The 15998-nt window shown below is 38.6% G+C and overlaps 2 protein-coding genes across 2 annotated transcripts in view; one reads left to right on the forward strand and one right to left on the reverse strand.

Annotated features, from left to right (window-relative positions):
* The first annotated feature begins 4821 nt into the window (after positions 1–4821).
* LOC122057127 (uncharacterized membrane protein YjcL-like) lies at positions 4822–9838 on the forward strand. The gene is made up of 6 exons (XM_042619128.1): positions 4822–5210; positions 5340–5566; positions 5787–5897; positions 7800–7955; positions 8187–8428; positions 9329–9838. The coding sequence occupies exons 1-6, from the start codon at positions 4849–4851 to the stop codon at positions 9650–9652; spliced, it is 1422 nt and encodes a 473-aa protein (XP_042475062.1). The 5' UTR covers positions 4822–4848; the 3' UTR covers positions 9653–9838.
* Positions 9839–10477: 639 nt separating this feature from the next.
* Positions 10478–15998, reverse strand: part of LOC122057346 (guanine nucleotide exchange factor subunit RIC1-like) — a 39567-nt gene continuing 34046 nt past the window's right edge. The window contains exons 21-23 of the mRNA XM_042619415.1: positions 14453–14569; positions 11343–11405; positions 10478–11202 (exon numbers count right to left, since the gene is read on the reverse strand). Coding sequence (XP_042475349.1) covers positions 11116–11202; positions 11343–11405; positions 14453–14569 — 267 coding nt within the window. The 3' untranslated portion in view covers positions 10478–11115. The remainder of the gene's footprint in view (positions 11203–11342; positions 11406–14452; positions 14570–15998) is intronic.

The following is a 15998-nucleotide window of genomic DNA, read 5'->3' on the forward strand; positions in this document are numbered from 1 at the left end:
TATTTTTTAAGACTTGATTTTTTTAACATAATGTCTACTTAATTGACCAAATATCTCTCTCCCAAACACTGATCAACCTGATTCTTTCACCAACTTGAGGCTAATGCAGTGGACTGTATTTCTCGTGATATTACCTCAAACTCAAATTCAATTCACGAACCCTGAAATTGAGCTATAAGTTGACGTTTTTGCTGAAAAATATTTTTAAAGTGATGACTCCTAACTCTAATTGAACATATATCACTTCGAGAGTGTGTTGACTATGTTAACAACAATGAACAATACCATAACCTAGTCACATTGTTCAATAAGATTTTGGACATGTGTGGTATATGAATTTAGAATTGGTGTTAGATGATAAATGAAATGTCTTAAAACTTATAATGAGACATGGGACATAAAGGCATTAATATTAGATATTGTAGTTGTTTTGAACACTAGATGCAGATATTCATATAATAATTCCTTAATTTATATGAGTATACTATCATTTTTTTTTGTCCCGTTTGTTTGAAATCTACACGTTTAAAAATCGTACTGTTTGTTTTATGATTTTTACCGTTCTCTGTTTTTTTATTGTATCATTCAAAAAAATTTACTGTTTAAAATCCGAACCATCAATTTCTATTTTTTTAATATTTCTGTTTTTACTAACAATGGTTTAGGGTGATGGTTCACATATGCAGGATACTAAACTTGCCAAATTGAAATGTTAAATAACCTTTTTATTCTCAGATTTCTCTCTGAGATCCATGAATTGCCATGGGGAGGTGGACCAAAACATTATTGATCTGGAGGTGGGTAAGGTTCACTATCAATGGATAAGTAGTCGAATAAGTAATTAAAAAAAAAAAAAATGGTGTATGCTTGCTTGGGGTTGAAATCGTCTGCAATTCCGATCTCGTACAATTCCGTGCAATACCACCTTCAGGGGATGACACGTGTATTGATACCAATACAATGGTCCAAATCTGGTACAATTAATAAAACATTAAATCAGTGAAGAGACATTTAAATCAGATCTGGACCATTGTATTGGTATTAATACACGTGTCACTTTCTGAATGTGGTATTGCACGGAATTGTACGAGATCAGAATTGCAGATGATTTTTTTCCGCTTACTTGCCATGGTTCCAAAGTGAAACTCACTTCTTTGCTTGTGAAAGTGCAAACACAACTATTATCTGTCAGTTTTCTGTCAGTTTTTGCTCCAAAGTTTATGGGATTAATTAAGCTATTCTCCTTCTACATGGACATGGCTTAAGGAAAATTAGAGGTATACTTGAAAATTCAAGGCATAAGGTTCTATCCAGGACCATGCATACAATCATTAGATGGAGGATAATAAGAATCAACGGCTTTGTGAATGGTTGTGCACAAATTGTTCATAAAAACCTCTATCTTATAAATAATATATAAAATAAGGAAAAAAGAACTGTCTTGTTGACGTAGAAAACACTAAGAAATGAAACATACAAAAAGATAACTCTGGCCCTGCACTCGTGGCATTGAAGATGTTGGTGGGCATTCTTCCATTGGTCCTATTGGTCTTGCATACTAATATTTCATGAACTACTAGATATGATTCTTTCGCGCATAAAATAAAAAGGGGAAAATTACATGATTACCCACTTTTGGGTTTCCCTTTACAAAATTACCCACAAAAAGTTTTGGTCAACAAAAATACCGAAAATTAGGTTTGGGTTTACAAAACTACCCAAAACAGTGATTCTCCTTCATTTGCCTATTTGTTTTGTCATTTTTACCCCTGACCAATGTTGTAGCACGGCCTGATGGAGGCCGAGGTGGAAGCTCGGCATGATGGAAGCCGAGGTGATAGCGCGGCCTGATTTAGGCCGAGGTGGTAGCCCGCGCTCCACCTCTTCCTCTTAAAGCCGAGCTGAACCTAGGCCTCATAGGCCGTGCTCAACCTCGGCCTAAATCAGGCCGTTCTTCCACCTCGGCCTCCATCAGGCGCGCTCCACCTCTGCCTCCGTAAAGCCGTGCTGAACCTAGGCCTCCATTAGGCCGCGCTATCACCTCGGCCTCCATCAGGCCGGGCTGCCACCTCGGCCTCCATAGGCCTTGCTATAGCCTTGGCCAGGGGTAAAAATGACAAAACAAATAGGCAGATGAAGGAGAATCACTGTTTTGGGTAGTTTTGTAAATCCAAACCTAATTTTGTGTATTTTTGTTGACCAAAACTTTTTGTGGGTAATTTTGTAAAGGAAAACCCAAAAGTGGGTAATCATGTAATTTTCCCAATAAAAAGTGTGTTTATTTATAGCTAAGAAGGTTATAAATATATAATCATACACTATTCCTTTTGTTTTTGGTAGAATGTAATTATACAATATTGCCCCCTTAGAAGTGGATGTGTCAATTGTTTTAAGGGGTTAAAGATGTAAATTTACCATCCTCTTCCCCATTCCTCTTTAAATCACTCCATGCCTCCTCCAACTCTAGCTCTTACGTCACCTTTCCCCTCTCTCTCTCTCTCTCTCTCTCTCTCTCTCTCTCTCTCTCTCCTCCAATCACCATCTGTTGTTGGCTCGGCTCCAGCCGCCCTCTTTAAATGGGATAAAAATGTAAATTGACTATCATCTTCCCTATCCCTCTTCAAATCATACTGTTAGTGCGAGATTCCGTTCTTTCGAGCTGTGATCCGCGACTTGATTCCTTTCTAGAGCAAAGATACGCATCACACATGTTAGAAACTGGCCCCAAGGGGACTCAGGAAAGAAGGCTCCGATGCCAAAGTCTTAATTCTTACTTCTTTATGTTACTAATCGTTAAAACTGACAGGCTTGGGGAAGTGGGGAAAAGCTATCTTAATTCTTTTTGTTACTAATTGCTTACCTTTCACATCTGACGCACGCTCCTTTTATAGTAATTGTGGCTTTCCTCTTATTGGTTAGCCTATCCACTTGTGGGCCTGTGGCTGAGTTGGCTATCTCTGTAACAGTTTACCATATTTTATCTTGATCGTGAATTGGTTAAATGACAGCCTGGGTTGTGTTAGCTAAGAAGCATGTTTTAGATCAGGTGATAATCATACTAATGTGGATCTTTATGTTGTGATCACAGCCACGGTCATGTGATCGGTCTCTACACAATGGATCCTCGTGGTCACATCCAGTCCTTACGAGCAAAAAGTTTGGTTCAATGTTAGCCGACCAATAACCATTCTATTCCTTGGCTGTGGCATATAAATTATGATTATTATGGTATATCATATATCATTTTTCTTTTAATGATTTGACCCAACACAATGGATCGACCGAACTAGAAAGAGTATATATGTATTCATCTTGTTGAGCAAGCAATCTAACATTTAGTGGGTCTAGGAGTATTATTTTTGGGAATTGAATCTTTTTGGGGGCTCATCAATTTGTTTGTTTGTTTTTTTTTTTTTTTTTTTAAGAAATTATTTGGTACCATCCTTAAAATTGAAACTAGCTTGGAGTAACACCCAAAAATGAAAATAATATGTCGTATATTCCTCACTTACATAAAATTATTTCTAAAAAATCCATTCCGTTAGAATTAGGTCGTTAAGTGATGATGTCGTCAGTTTTTTATTGTCTAAATGGCCAGACTACCTTATGGGTATGTAAAGTTATCTTAGTACCCTTGACATAGATTAATAAAGTAGTGGGTGAAGGGATTTCCCTTTCACCCATCTTCCACCTTGGCAAGGACCGCAGCATTGTCGTTGCAATGGCTCAGATGGAAAAATCGTGGGTGGTGGCGAAAGAGAAGATAGATGCTTGCAGAGGGGTGAAAGGGGGTTTGTTTACCTTAGTACCATAAGTCCAACAAATTTCATAGATCCAAAACCCTAACCCTGAAATAAATAAATGATAAAAGACACAAATGTTTGGGATCCCATAAGAGAAAGCACAAAATAGGAAATTGTCCGCAACCCTTCACTTGTCTCTCTCTCTCTATCTCTCTCTCTCTTAGAAAAAACAGAGGCCGTTGTTTGCAACCCTTCCCCTCTCTCTCTCTATTTCTCTTCTCTCGGGTTTCATCTGTTTTGTTTTTGTTTCAGAGATTGTTACTCTCTCTTCAAGATTATAGCAAACAAAGGGTGTTCGTTTTCTTATTGAACCAGAAAGAAAGGTTTTCTTATTTCTTGCTCGTTTCTTGCTCGTTTCTTGCTCCTTTCTTGCAACCCCTGTTTGTAAATCTATAAAAATGCTTTCTTTGGTTTCTTGTACAGGAAGAAATTTGCAGTGCTACAGAAATGGTCGTTGTATAGTCATTGGGCATGGATCGTTTCTTCGATTGTTCCTCTCTTTCAGGTTCTAATTTGTTTTTCTCACACTATTTTTGCAGTAGCATACCACCGCTTTCCTCTTTCTGCTACATTCGTCTTCTCATTCGGTTCCTGCAAGCAACGGTGGTACGTGATCCTTAATATAGTCCTCGATTCAACAATCGAGACCACATCAACATCATCGGTGTCTATTGACTCTTTAATCACAGTCCTCGATTCAAGAATCCTTTCTCATCAGGTTGCTGAAGAAGTAGAAGTTGCCACTGTTTCCTACCATACAGATGGTAGAAGTATGCAAGGGTTTCAAATGGTAAAAAAATGAATTATTTAGAGGTTAAATAGAAAGGTAAAAATTTTATTTTATATTTTTAGTTAATGGTGTTACAAATTAAGATTGTGGTGGATATTTTTTTTAATTTTGGGTGTTGCTCCAAGTTAATTTCAATTTTAGGATGATATCAGATAATTTTCCTTTTTTTTTTTTTTTCTTTAATTGTTTGTTTTTTAGTACCGGGAAGTCAAAGTTTCAACTCCTAGGCTAAACTCCAAAACTTTCAATGAACTCATGAACTCTACAGCAGTAGCAGGGTTTATCAACCAATCCGTGAAAATGGCATCATCATTGCAATCTATGTGCACGATTCACTCCCCCACCTCATCTCCAATCTCTCGGAGATCAACCTTGTCTTCCTGCCAAAACGTCCCAACGGTCTCGACGACGACCTTAACTTCCTCTCCTGTATCTGGTAACCCATTTGGGTCCAGAAGCAACACCTCCTCATCCCCCTCAATTCCCAGGTTCCCCAACAGCCCTTGCTCGCTTCGAACAGTGAAGACCAGAGCCCAGCTCAATTTCCCTCTAATATCCCCCCAAGATCACTGGGGAACATGGACTGCTCTCATGGCCACTGGTGCTTTCGGGATCTGGTAATTATTTTCTACTCGAAATTCGAAAGACCCAGATTCTCTCTAGCTTCCATTGTTGCCTATTCTTGTTCAATTCGTTATTGTTGTTGTGATTGAACTTGTCGGTATTTGGTATTTTTGGGATGGAAGGTCGGAGAATACCAAGATCGGAAGTACATTGAGTGGTGCCCTGACGAGCACTCTGGTTGGTCTTGCTGCCAGTAATCTGGGAATCATTTCTTGTGAAGCTCCGGCTTATTCTGTAGTGCTGGAGTATTTGCTTCCCTTGGCTGTTCCCTTGCTCTTGTTTAGAGCCGATTTGCGTCGTGTGATACGATCCACTGGGACATTGCTCTTGGCCTTCTTGCTTGGATCAGGTCACTCTTGTTTATATGTCCACTAATTCCTATTTTCTTCACTTTCTCTTCTTCATTAAGTTTTTTTAATTGGATTCTGCAAATGGAAACCTCATAATTGACAATGTTTTGGAGTTTCATAGTTTTTAATGGAGATAACGTTTAGTTAGTTGATCCGTTTCCTATTTGTGCATTAATAGGTTCCCAATCCTCTGTTAATCTATTTGTTGCCTTGTGACAGTTGCAACGACAATTGGAACAGTAGTGGCGTATCTGATGGTTCCAATGCGATCACTTGGTGGAGATAGTTGGAAGATAGCAGCTGCACTCATGGGTAGACACATAGGTGGAGGTAAGTTTATTGAATTGCTTCTGATATGGGCTTTCCCCTTACAAAAGTTAGTTAAATTAGTGGATATCTTTCATGGCCATTCCAATACTTAACTGCAGAATTTTTATGAAGCAGGAACCCGTCATTGATCTCTGATCGATACGGCCTTTATTTAATGTGTAATTATGTATGACTTTGTTATGACCCCAGTGAGATGTGCTTTGTGTTTGCTGTGAGATGGAGGACACTCTCCATATGAACTTTATCATGGCCCAAATTCATGATGTTGGTTTGGTGAGGGAGAGGGAATTTGTGTTTCCTAAATTTGTTAAGTAAAGCAGGTCAAGATGTGCATCTAGATTGCTCTCCAGAAATCCCAAGTTTCAGTAAGAAATCTGATATTAAACAAGATGTTCGCATTCCTCTGGGTCATATAACTCTGTGGTGTTGTATGGGCTTATCTTGCTTATTTTCCTTTTAGACTTTACTAATGTCAGTGTGTAACAGGGTGACCAACACATCTGCTATGTTACCTGGATACGTCGCAACAACTGTATCAGGTACTTCATTTCTAATGTAAATGTCATTTTGGATACATCAAAATGCCGTGTCATTGTTTGGAAACTGCTGTTTCCAAAAGGGATACAGGGTAGGAGTCATCCTTATAGCACCTAACTGATCTCATATCCCATTGGCATTTAAGCTAAATTTCGAAGGTACAAATAATATTGCAGAACATGAGGATGTTGTGTCATTGTTTCTGGGTAACATAGCATGTCTGTTGGTATATATCCCGGGGGGCGGGGCGGGGGGCGGGGGGGGGGGGGGGGGGAGTGTATCTATGTTGGTCATACGACTAATACAATTTTTCTGAAACTAAAGTAAAATGGACCTTACATATCTAACAGCAAATACTGAATGATATGCCCTTTTATACTCTCTATGAACCTTTAATTCTGTATGGAAACTTAGTGGATCTGCCCTTTTGATGTTTTTGAGAATTGGAATAGAAAAAGAAAGGTGATTATTCTCTTAGGATGAACAGAATTAAGTTTCAGATATAATACCCATTGTTACTTAAAAGCCTTTGGCCTGGAATGTGGATCACTGATTGACCAATGTTTAACTTGTAGAGGATAGAGTACCTGTTTGGATATGCTTAATCTGTGCTTGAATGCTTTATGGTTAAAAGCTGAATATTGAAAAGATTTGAAGTATCTAAAGAACATGATAAAACTATTACAGAAAAAGGTTGGTATCTTGCTCTGCACCTTCATGGCAAGCCTGATATTAACCATGCTATCACCTGGGTCGCATGGATATGGCAAGTGAAAGTTGCACATAGAACCTAATTGATTACATATTCACGGTTCTTTAATGAAAGCTCTAATATACTTACAATTCATCTGGTTGTACTGTTAGTAAGGAAATCGGGTCTGTTATCCACTGCTTTGTATTTGAAGCAGTGCTCCTCATCTTTACAGATGAGTTTACGGGACCCTTAAGTTTAAACATCCTTACTACATGTGCCTATCGCTCTTACAAGGACAGGCTTACCCTGGTCATACCATCTTTCTACCATATGAGAATAGGCGGGTTGTATTCAGGCTGATTTACAATCTGCAGCAAGAAAAGGCCTACCGCTAGATAAACGGGCTAACGCACCCATGCAACCAAGCAACGGCTGATCGACCACCGTTGCCTTAACTCTGTTAGGGGCGCAGTAGTCTTTTTGGTGCACATTTTAACGCGTCAAAGCATGCTAACACACAATGGTGCTCGTAGATCAGCTCAACCACCAGGAGAGAGTGGTCTTCCCTAAATGTTTCATTTATTATATATATTCATGTGGATACCTTTAAGCAAGTTGTGTTTCCTTTTCTCAAGTTCTATCTCATTAACTTTCGTCCTTGATTGCTGTAGCTGTGAATTATGTTGCCATTTCGGATGCTCTTGGTGTTTCTCCATCGGTTCTGGCGGCAGGACTAGCTGCAGACAATGTTATTTGTGCAGTATATTTTACATCACTTTTTGCATTGGCATCTAAAATACCTCCTGAGGCTGCGACATCAACTGATGGTACATAATGTTTTGTCTTGTTTATATTGTATCAACTGGAAATTTAGCTCCCCAACCCCCACCCCCACAAAAAAAGTGGTGCTTCTCTAAAGCTCTCAGCTGTTTTCTTTTCGTTATAGTTAGAAAACAAAGATATTTGTAGATGTCTAGAACTAGTATGCATTAAAGTGCAGGTGAGATTTGTAATGCTATTATCATAAGAGGTACCTTGCAATGGAAATATTTTGTCAGGTGGGGTGATGGATATGGAGTCAAAGCCTGGAAACAAGCTCCCTCTACTAGAGACAGCCACTGGTCTTGCTGTATCCTTTGCTATCTGCAAGGCAGCAGCTTATCTCACGAAATTGTTGCGAATTCAAGGAGGTAACCTTCCATTCGTAACGGCAATTGTAGTAATTTTGGCAACTGTATTTCCTGCACAACTTGGCCGCCTTGCACCTGCTGGTGAAGCTGTTGCACTAATACTGTTGCAGGTAAGTCAATTTCTATCCAAATAGCACCAATAAAAATCCAATTATTTTGCTTTGCAGTTGGTCAAGAAGTCAGCACACTTAACGGCTAATTCATGTTTGTAGCCTTGCTCTTCCTTTCCTAATCTATTTTGTTGTTTCTTTCCTGATATGCTTTTTTCTTATGCCGCCTTTGAAAAGCTTAAATATCCTTGCAAAAACATGAGCAGAATCTTACCAAAAACATTTTGAGGAAAAAAAAACTTGAAGTTTTGGGTAGGTCCAAGCTGTTTTATTTCATTTTGGACCGAGATTTCCATCATCCATGGTGAAGGAGGAATTCCTTCGCCAATGGGTATCAGTGCCTTGGAATGGGCATCAGGAACAGTGGAAGGGACATTTAGCAAATTTAGACCCTAGGATGGTGGCTGAACCTCCTCCACAGGTGGTGGAAAACTTTTGCCATTATTTTTATTTAGATGGTCCTAGTCCACTAAAAAGAGAAAGGGTGTATTAACTTTCTAGGAAATCATTTTATTGAGGAACATTAGGGTCCCTCCTCCCTTATGTTTTATGTGCTTTGACTTTGAATGTTCATGTGGAGCTTTCGTACTTGGCTAAATCCATTAAGCTTTCGAGCATTATGTCTTTCTCAAAAAGGGAGAAATTTTTCTGGGAAGGTTTAATCCATGCGATTGCTGGTGAATTTCATCGTCATCTTCATCATTATTTTCCAATTATCTTGGTATAGCTGCACAAATCTCATTATTTTCCAAGTTTATATCTTTATTTAGTGGGATAAACTTGTCTGTTATTCCCTACATCTTCAGATATTTTTTTTCTAATTACTCATGCAGTGAACTTCGCTAAATATATAAGTCATTAATCAAATTTGATATTAGATTTTGGGATTTCTTTTGACAGATCTTCTTTGCTGTGGTGGGAGCAAATGGGAGCATATGGAATGTCATCCGCAAAGCCCCCAGTATTTTCATGTTTTCTCTTGTCCAAATAGTTGTTCATCTTGCTGTGATTCTTGGATTGGGAAAGTTATTACGTTTCGACCGCAAGCTTTTACTGATAGCATCAAATGCCAATGTGGGAGGCCCTACAACAGCATGTGGGATGGCCAAAATGAAAGGATGGAGCTCTTTAGTTGTTCCTGGGATCCTTGCAGGCATATTTGGAATCGCCATTGCTACTTTTCTTGGCATTGGATTTGGAGTTACGGTTCTTAAGTACATGTAAGAGCCATGCTTTTATTTGGTTTTAATGGTTCAAGAAGGCATGATTCACTTGTTGACATTCAAAGAGATAATAACCCAGGAAGCTAACTTGTTTTAGAGATGGACATTTCATGTTGTATCACTCTCTACCCACAATCCAATTCTGTGTGGAGCTAAACACTCCCTCTCAGGCTTTTCTTTTGTGGAACTGGAAAGCTGACCTGCAACATTCAGATTTTAGATTACCTTGTCAATATCAGTTGATTTGGATTGAAATCAGCCATGGCCATTCGTGGTTCTGACCAATTCGATGCAGTCAATTTTAAGGTTCTAAGGTTTTCATCACCAGATGGCTGGGTTTTCGAATCTGACATCTGATTCTAGGATTTTTGCTAGGATTTTTGGGACCGATTCCAGTCTGAATCTGTCCCTGGATACACCGACCGATTCGACCTCCTATTCTGATTTTAATAACCTTGAGGTGGCCCCGCTTAGGAGTGTAAGTTAAAAGCCCGGACTGGCAGGCCTGACCAAGATTGAGCCGGTTCAAAACCAGCACTTGCCAGCATCTGTTTTTAGATCTAACGATAATACCACTATAAGGTCTTCACATGTTTCACGGGTGGATAGCACATTCAAACATCTATGGCTATGGACGGGTTGAATCATATCAGGTACTGCAAACCATCAGGAGTCGATGACCGAAAAATCCAAACATCTCAGAGATAGATATAGAGGTAAGAATTTCATCGAACGAACCGCACTCCTTCGTATAGTCAGCAGTACAGCCTGAACACAATTCCTGCAGTGCAGAATGCAGATGGCTAGAAAGGGTAGGGAAGACATGGGGAGGAATAAAGATTAGTTAAAACTGAAGTAGAATGTAACATCAGAGAAATTTCGGTCCATAAAAACAGATGGGAGGAACAGCAGTAGCCAACTGAAATGCCACGGATGTCCAAACACCACCTTTACAAAAACACCGGTCACTCGAAAAGAAAGTCTATCCAGCAAGTTCAATGCCAAATACATGGTTCGGAAAAGAAAACAAGTGTACCAACTCATATATACATCCAATGTGACTAAAATTCTATGCAACTGTTATTCCTACCAAAAATAAAAGGGCACAATGCATCAACATTTGGACCAAAACAACTCCTGCGAAAGTAGTCTCATCTACCATGTGAAAATTTACCAATTCAGACACTCTGCAGAGACAGGTACATAGGTCCCATGCCAATTACAATGGTGGCCAGGAAATATGCCATGGCATGTAGGCCAAATCCATCTTCCAGCTGAGTAGGTCCTTTGCATCTTTGTATGAAGCTATTTACATAATTGACATCTGCTATAAAATCTTTTGGGATCCAAAATCATGACTGATGGTCCCACACGCTAATTGGTAGGGGCAATGATCCATCTGGCAAATTCATCCATTGTCCAAAATAGTGATTAGTTTACAATCTGAGTGTCCCATATCTTCAGTTATTTCTCCTCGGATCTTGGCAGAGATGAAAGTTCTTCTTCCAACACATTCAGCAGATCATAATATTCAGCAAATGCAGGTTGTGACTAGAAGATAAACAGAGATATGATTCATTAGGAAAAATAAAACAACAAACACAACTGAAGTTTGGCTCGCTACCTGGTGGCCAGGATCATATCAGAGTTTATTGTTTTTATCACAGAAGTTCTAAAGAGGGGAGACAAACCTGTAGGGTTGTCATGTATGCTTTCCATAATTGCATATCATGCCGGAAAAGATCAAAAAGAACCTGCACAGAATTTGAAAGGAAATTGACCATCCAAGACAACCACCATTAATTAAGGAACCTCAAAATTAGGCAGGTGGATGAGAAATCAATTTTTCGAAGGGAGTTTTTTTTTTTTTTTTTGGGTGGGGGGGTGGGGGGTGGCAGGGGAGTGGGGAATACACATGTGGGGAATACACATTTATGCTCAAAATCCAGTCCTGTCAATTAAATTTCAAAGTTATAAGTTTTCATGATAACTTTCCAAAGTTTTATGAGATCTTCTTGGTTTCAACCTTCCAATATCAAAACCATAAATAGTTGCGGAAGCCTCACATCATGACAATAATCTATAACACCCATCCAATCCAAAAGAAAGGAACCAGAAAGAAGAGGATTAAATGATTAGATATAAGAACAAACACGGCACAATTGTATAATGAAGGGAAAGAATGCATGTTTGATGTAGTTTTTTTTCACCCAGCATAGCATTTACATGACTTTCATGCATTTCTCAGAACTTAAACATGGACTATTATACAACAACAATCATAAACTTATCCCAAAACACATGGACTATTATATGCCTGATAAACAAACTAAATTTGTCTGATATCTGTGCATTGAATGGAGGTGAAGCAGTGTCGTCATTTCGGCCTCCATGTGACATTCGGAATACACATCTGCACTTAGCAAAGAGAGAATACACATCTATGCACAAAATCCAGTCCTGTCAATTAAATTTCAAAGTTACAAGTTTTCATGATAACTTTCCAAAATTTTATGAGATCTTCTTGGTTTCAACCTTCCAATATCAAAACCATAAATAGTTGCAGAAGCCTCACATCATGACAATAATCTATAACGCCCATCCAATCCAAAAGAAAGGATCCAGAAAGAAGAGGATTAAATGATTAAATATTAGAACAAACACGGCACAATCGTATAATAGAGGGGGAAAAAAGCTAGTATCTCACCAAACATCCCAGCATCTCACCAGGAACAATGTCCACTATAGCTCTGTCTCTCACAGAAGAATGGTACAATCCAAATTTCATTCAAAATTCTGATTTCAAATTCATACTTGCAGCTCTTTCTATAGACGTCGGGAGGGTTCTAGACCCTCATTGAGCCATTGGAACTTCCTCCTAGAATGGACTACACATTTCCAAGGACTTAACATTGGGACTTTTCAAGATATTTCATTGACTTGACATTTTCAAGGTCTTTCACAACTAACATAATGACATCCCCAAGACTTAACAACTTTAGAGGATTAGATAAAATTAACTAGATAAATTCATATGGGCCACTCTTTTTTTTTTTTTGCTAAAAGGATAATTTTATTAAACAAAGGAAGCCAGAAAAACAAAAAACAAACCACAGAGCATGCCACAAGGCCCCACCTTTGGCATTGCCATCAGCAGGACCAAGGACCTCTCATTACATAAATCTATACGAGGGTCTAGTAGATTCATCACTCGACATCATATCAGAGACATGGGACAGGAAGACATCGTTGATTGTCGAACATCTTGATTTTGCAGCTTTCTTGGCCAGAAAATCTGCCACCAAGTTCCCTCCTTTATAATTGTGTGTGATTTTCCATGTAGTACTTTCCAGGTATGGCTTTAGATGATTCCATCTCTGCATAGCCATCCATGGGATTTTTTCCTAATGAACGACCATAACCAGAGCAGCCGAGTCAGATTCTATCTAGAGGAATGGAATAGCTAACTCTTTTGCTTTCATGAGACCCTGCATTAGACCTTCAAATTCTGCTTCATAATTTTCTTTGATCCCCAGATATACACTGCAAGACCAGAGACACCAGCCATTATGATCTCTCATGATCACACCTGCACCTGCATTACCAGCGTTCCCAACAGAGCCTCCATCAAAGTTTAGCTTAACCCACCCATGACCCACTTATCCCTCGTATATGGCTTTTAAAATAGGCCCGTTACAATAAGAACATAAAATTCCCAACCCATGACCCATATAACCATTAGGCTACTTATTTAACCCATTAGACTAGGATTTAGGCTTATTTTGGTGTGAGTACTTGTGCTGAAACCTGTCGATCTACATCAGAAAGGGTAAGGTGGGAGGAGCATTCTATTTCTTCTCCCCCACCATCCACGACCCCCCCCCCCAAAAAAAAAAAAATTTTTTTTTTTCAAAACTCCCAACAAATACTTTTGTACTTCCAGATTTTAATAATAGCTACAAACACCTCTCCCTAAATTTTTAGAACAAGTGCATCAATGTTATAGGTAATTGCTTCATTTTCTGATGTCTCCATTGAAATGCTTTGACTTACATGTTGCTACGATTTAAAATACCATTTTTTGTTTTGTATTTACAAATCAATAACTCAACTCAGTGCCTATTTAAACATCAATATCATATTCAACTCAATGCCTATTTAAACATCAACGTCATATGGTACGAGAGAACCTTGCTTTTGGGGCCATGGCCAAAGAGGGGCCTCAAGCTTAAAAGGATCACATCTAACAGATTGAGTATGTCAAAATCAGCACAACGATATTAAGGATTATAAACTCCAGCTCCCACCCCCACCCCCCCACCCCCCAAAAAAAAAAAAAATAAATAAATAAATAAATCTTTTGGAACTTTAGCAACTTTTCCCCAACCATTTCAGCAAGGAAAGACTATAGGTGAATTTGATATGCTCAAGCAGATCCTTTCCCTAGTTAATTTCTTATACAGACGGTAGACCCCTTTAATGGTGGCCCTTGATCCCATGGATGTGAGAAATTTGTTGTGTAATAGAGGCCCTCAACAGTTCTACCCAGTCTAGTAACCCCGGGTACAAGACATTTCCTCGTAGTAATGAGGATGAATCTTCTCAAAAGGAATCTATTTTGCTCCAATAATGGGTCCTATAAGTTACTGTTCAAAATTCCTTCTATACAATTTCTCATATACTTCTCATGCAAGACCAAACTGATGACAGAATTGGATGAAGCAATGTCTGCAGTTGCTGGTGGAAATTAGCTTGACAAGGCAAATATTCTAGGTTATATGTGTTAAAGAGCCAGTTATACCTCCGAACGTCTTAAAAGAGTAGCCAGGATGACTATCCATTCTTTGAACTTGACAGAGCACATATGTGACAAAAGGAATTCTGCATCTAATCGGCTCTGCAAATTGCTCATTTGAAGCTGCACAAGGACAATAAAAAAAAAATCAGTTATATTTTGATTAAATAAGGATTTTTGATAGTGCCTCCCACCCAAAATGAAAAAAAAACAAGACATCATGTAACTAGTTTAGCAAAATTGAGAGTAAAAGAAAAATGGCAGACAAATTTATCAGATATTTAGAGAAAATTTGTAACTTTTTGAATAAGTAAAATCATGAGTGATGTGACATAGACACATAATACTAGGGTGAAACAGGGCCAGGTTTCTTAAAACCCTAGTCCAACCCTAGGTCCCCAAAACTCAACCTAGACCCAATCCAATCCTGCCAGGCCCATGCCTAGGCCCAACCCTATAGGGTTCATGCCAACCCAACGCTACCCTAATTGACCCTAATCGAGCTGATTTGGTCCTAATTGGTCTTCGTTTTTCCCAAGGTCGGGCTAACCTTGAATGACCTTGTTTTTTCCATTTGTGTTCTATGCATTAAAACAAAAAAAAAAAAACAAAAAAAAAACAAAAACAAAAACAAAAACAAAAACAAAAACAAAAAAAAGAACAAAAACAAAAAAAACAAAAAATAAAAAAAAGCACCAACAAATCAATACACAATTAAAATTATAAAAAGTGCAACACAATAATAGATGTTCAGGACACTTGACCATAAGAATCAATGACCTAGATTTTATTATTCTGAATAAAAGGATAAGATTACAGTCCTAAATCATATTATATAAATCAAGGTTAAAATCAATGCCAGGTTGAGCCAGGTTGGGCTGGGTCTAGGTCTCAACCCAGGCCCAGTCCAACCCCAACCCGCCCTCAGGGTCAGAAATCTTAGCCCAGACCTTGTTTGGGCTCAGAGGCAGGCTCGCGCCGTCAAGGCCAAACTTACACCCCTAGACCTAAAATTTGTTACTCCAAACAGAGTTTAAGTTGGTATTGAATTCCCAACCAAAATAGTCCAACCCAATATGACGGTTTCTAGGCTGTCTGCATGGTTTGAGCCAAATGAACCTACTCCCAAGAGATTGGGCGAGAATGAGTAAATCGCATATGACCCAATGTCTGACAAGTCGTACTATAAGTCAAACCCAAACTGCATCTTCCTCACCGGGACTACAAAAAGGGACTTTTGGAACACCACAAGGGGTTTCAAAGAGAAAAATCTTTATACATACTTTTTAGTTTATGTTTTATGTTTTTTTTCTTTTTTTCCATTGAAGCTTCTTAAATAGAAAAACCTCTAGGAGAGAACAAAAAAGGCAAACACGACAATGATGGTCTCTAGGTGCTTATTCACATGTTCTATATTCAAGTCCATCTCTGATCTCCACCATTCCATGTGTTTTTACATGTTTCTATGTACCTCCATACATTTCCACCAATGAAATTCTGCATATGAAGATAAAACTGAATTTTTTAATACCTAATTTTTAAGATGTTCTGA

The sequence above is a fragment of the Macadamia integrifolia genome, chromosome 12, assembly GCF_013358625.1.
Source record: "Macadamia integrifolia cultivar HAES 741 chromosome 12, SCU_Mint_v3, whole genome shotgun sequence".
Taxonomy (NCBI): domain Eukaryota; kingdom Viridiplantae; phylum Streptophyta; class Magnoliopsida; order Proteales; family Proteaceae; genus Macadamia; species Macadamia integrifolia.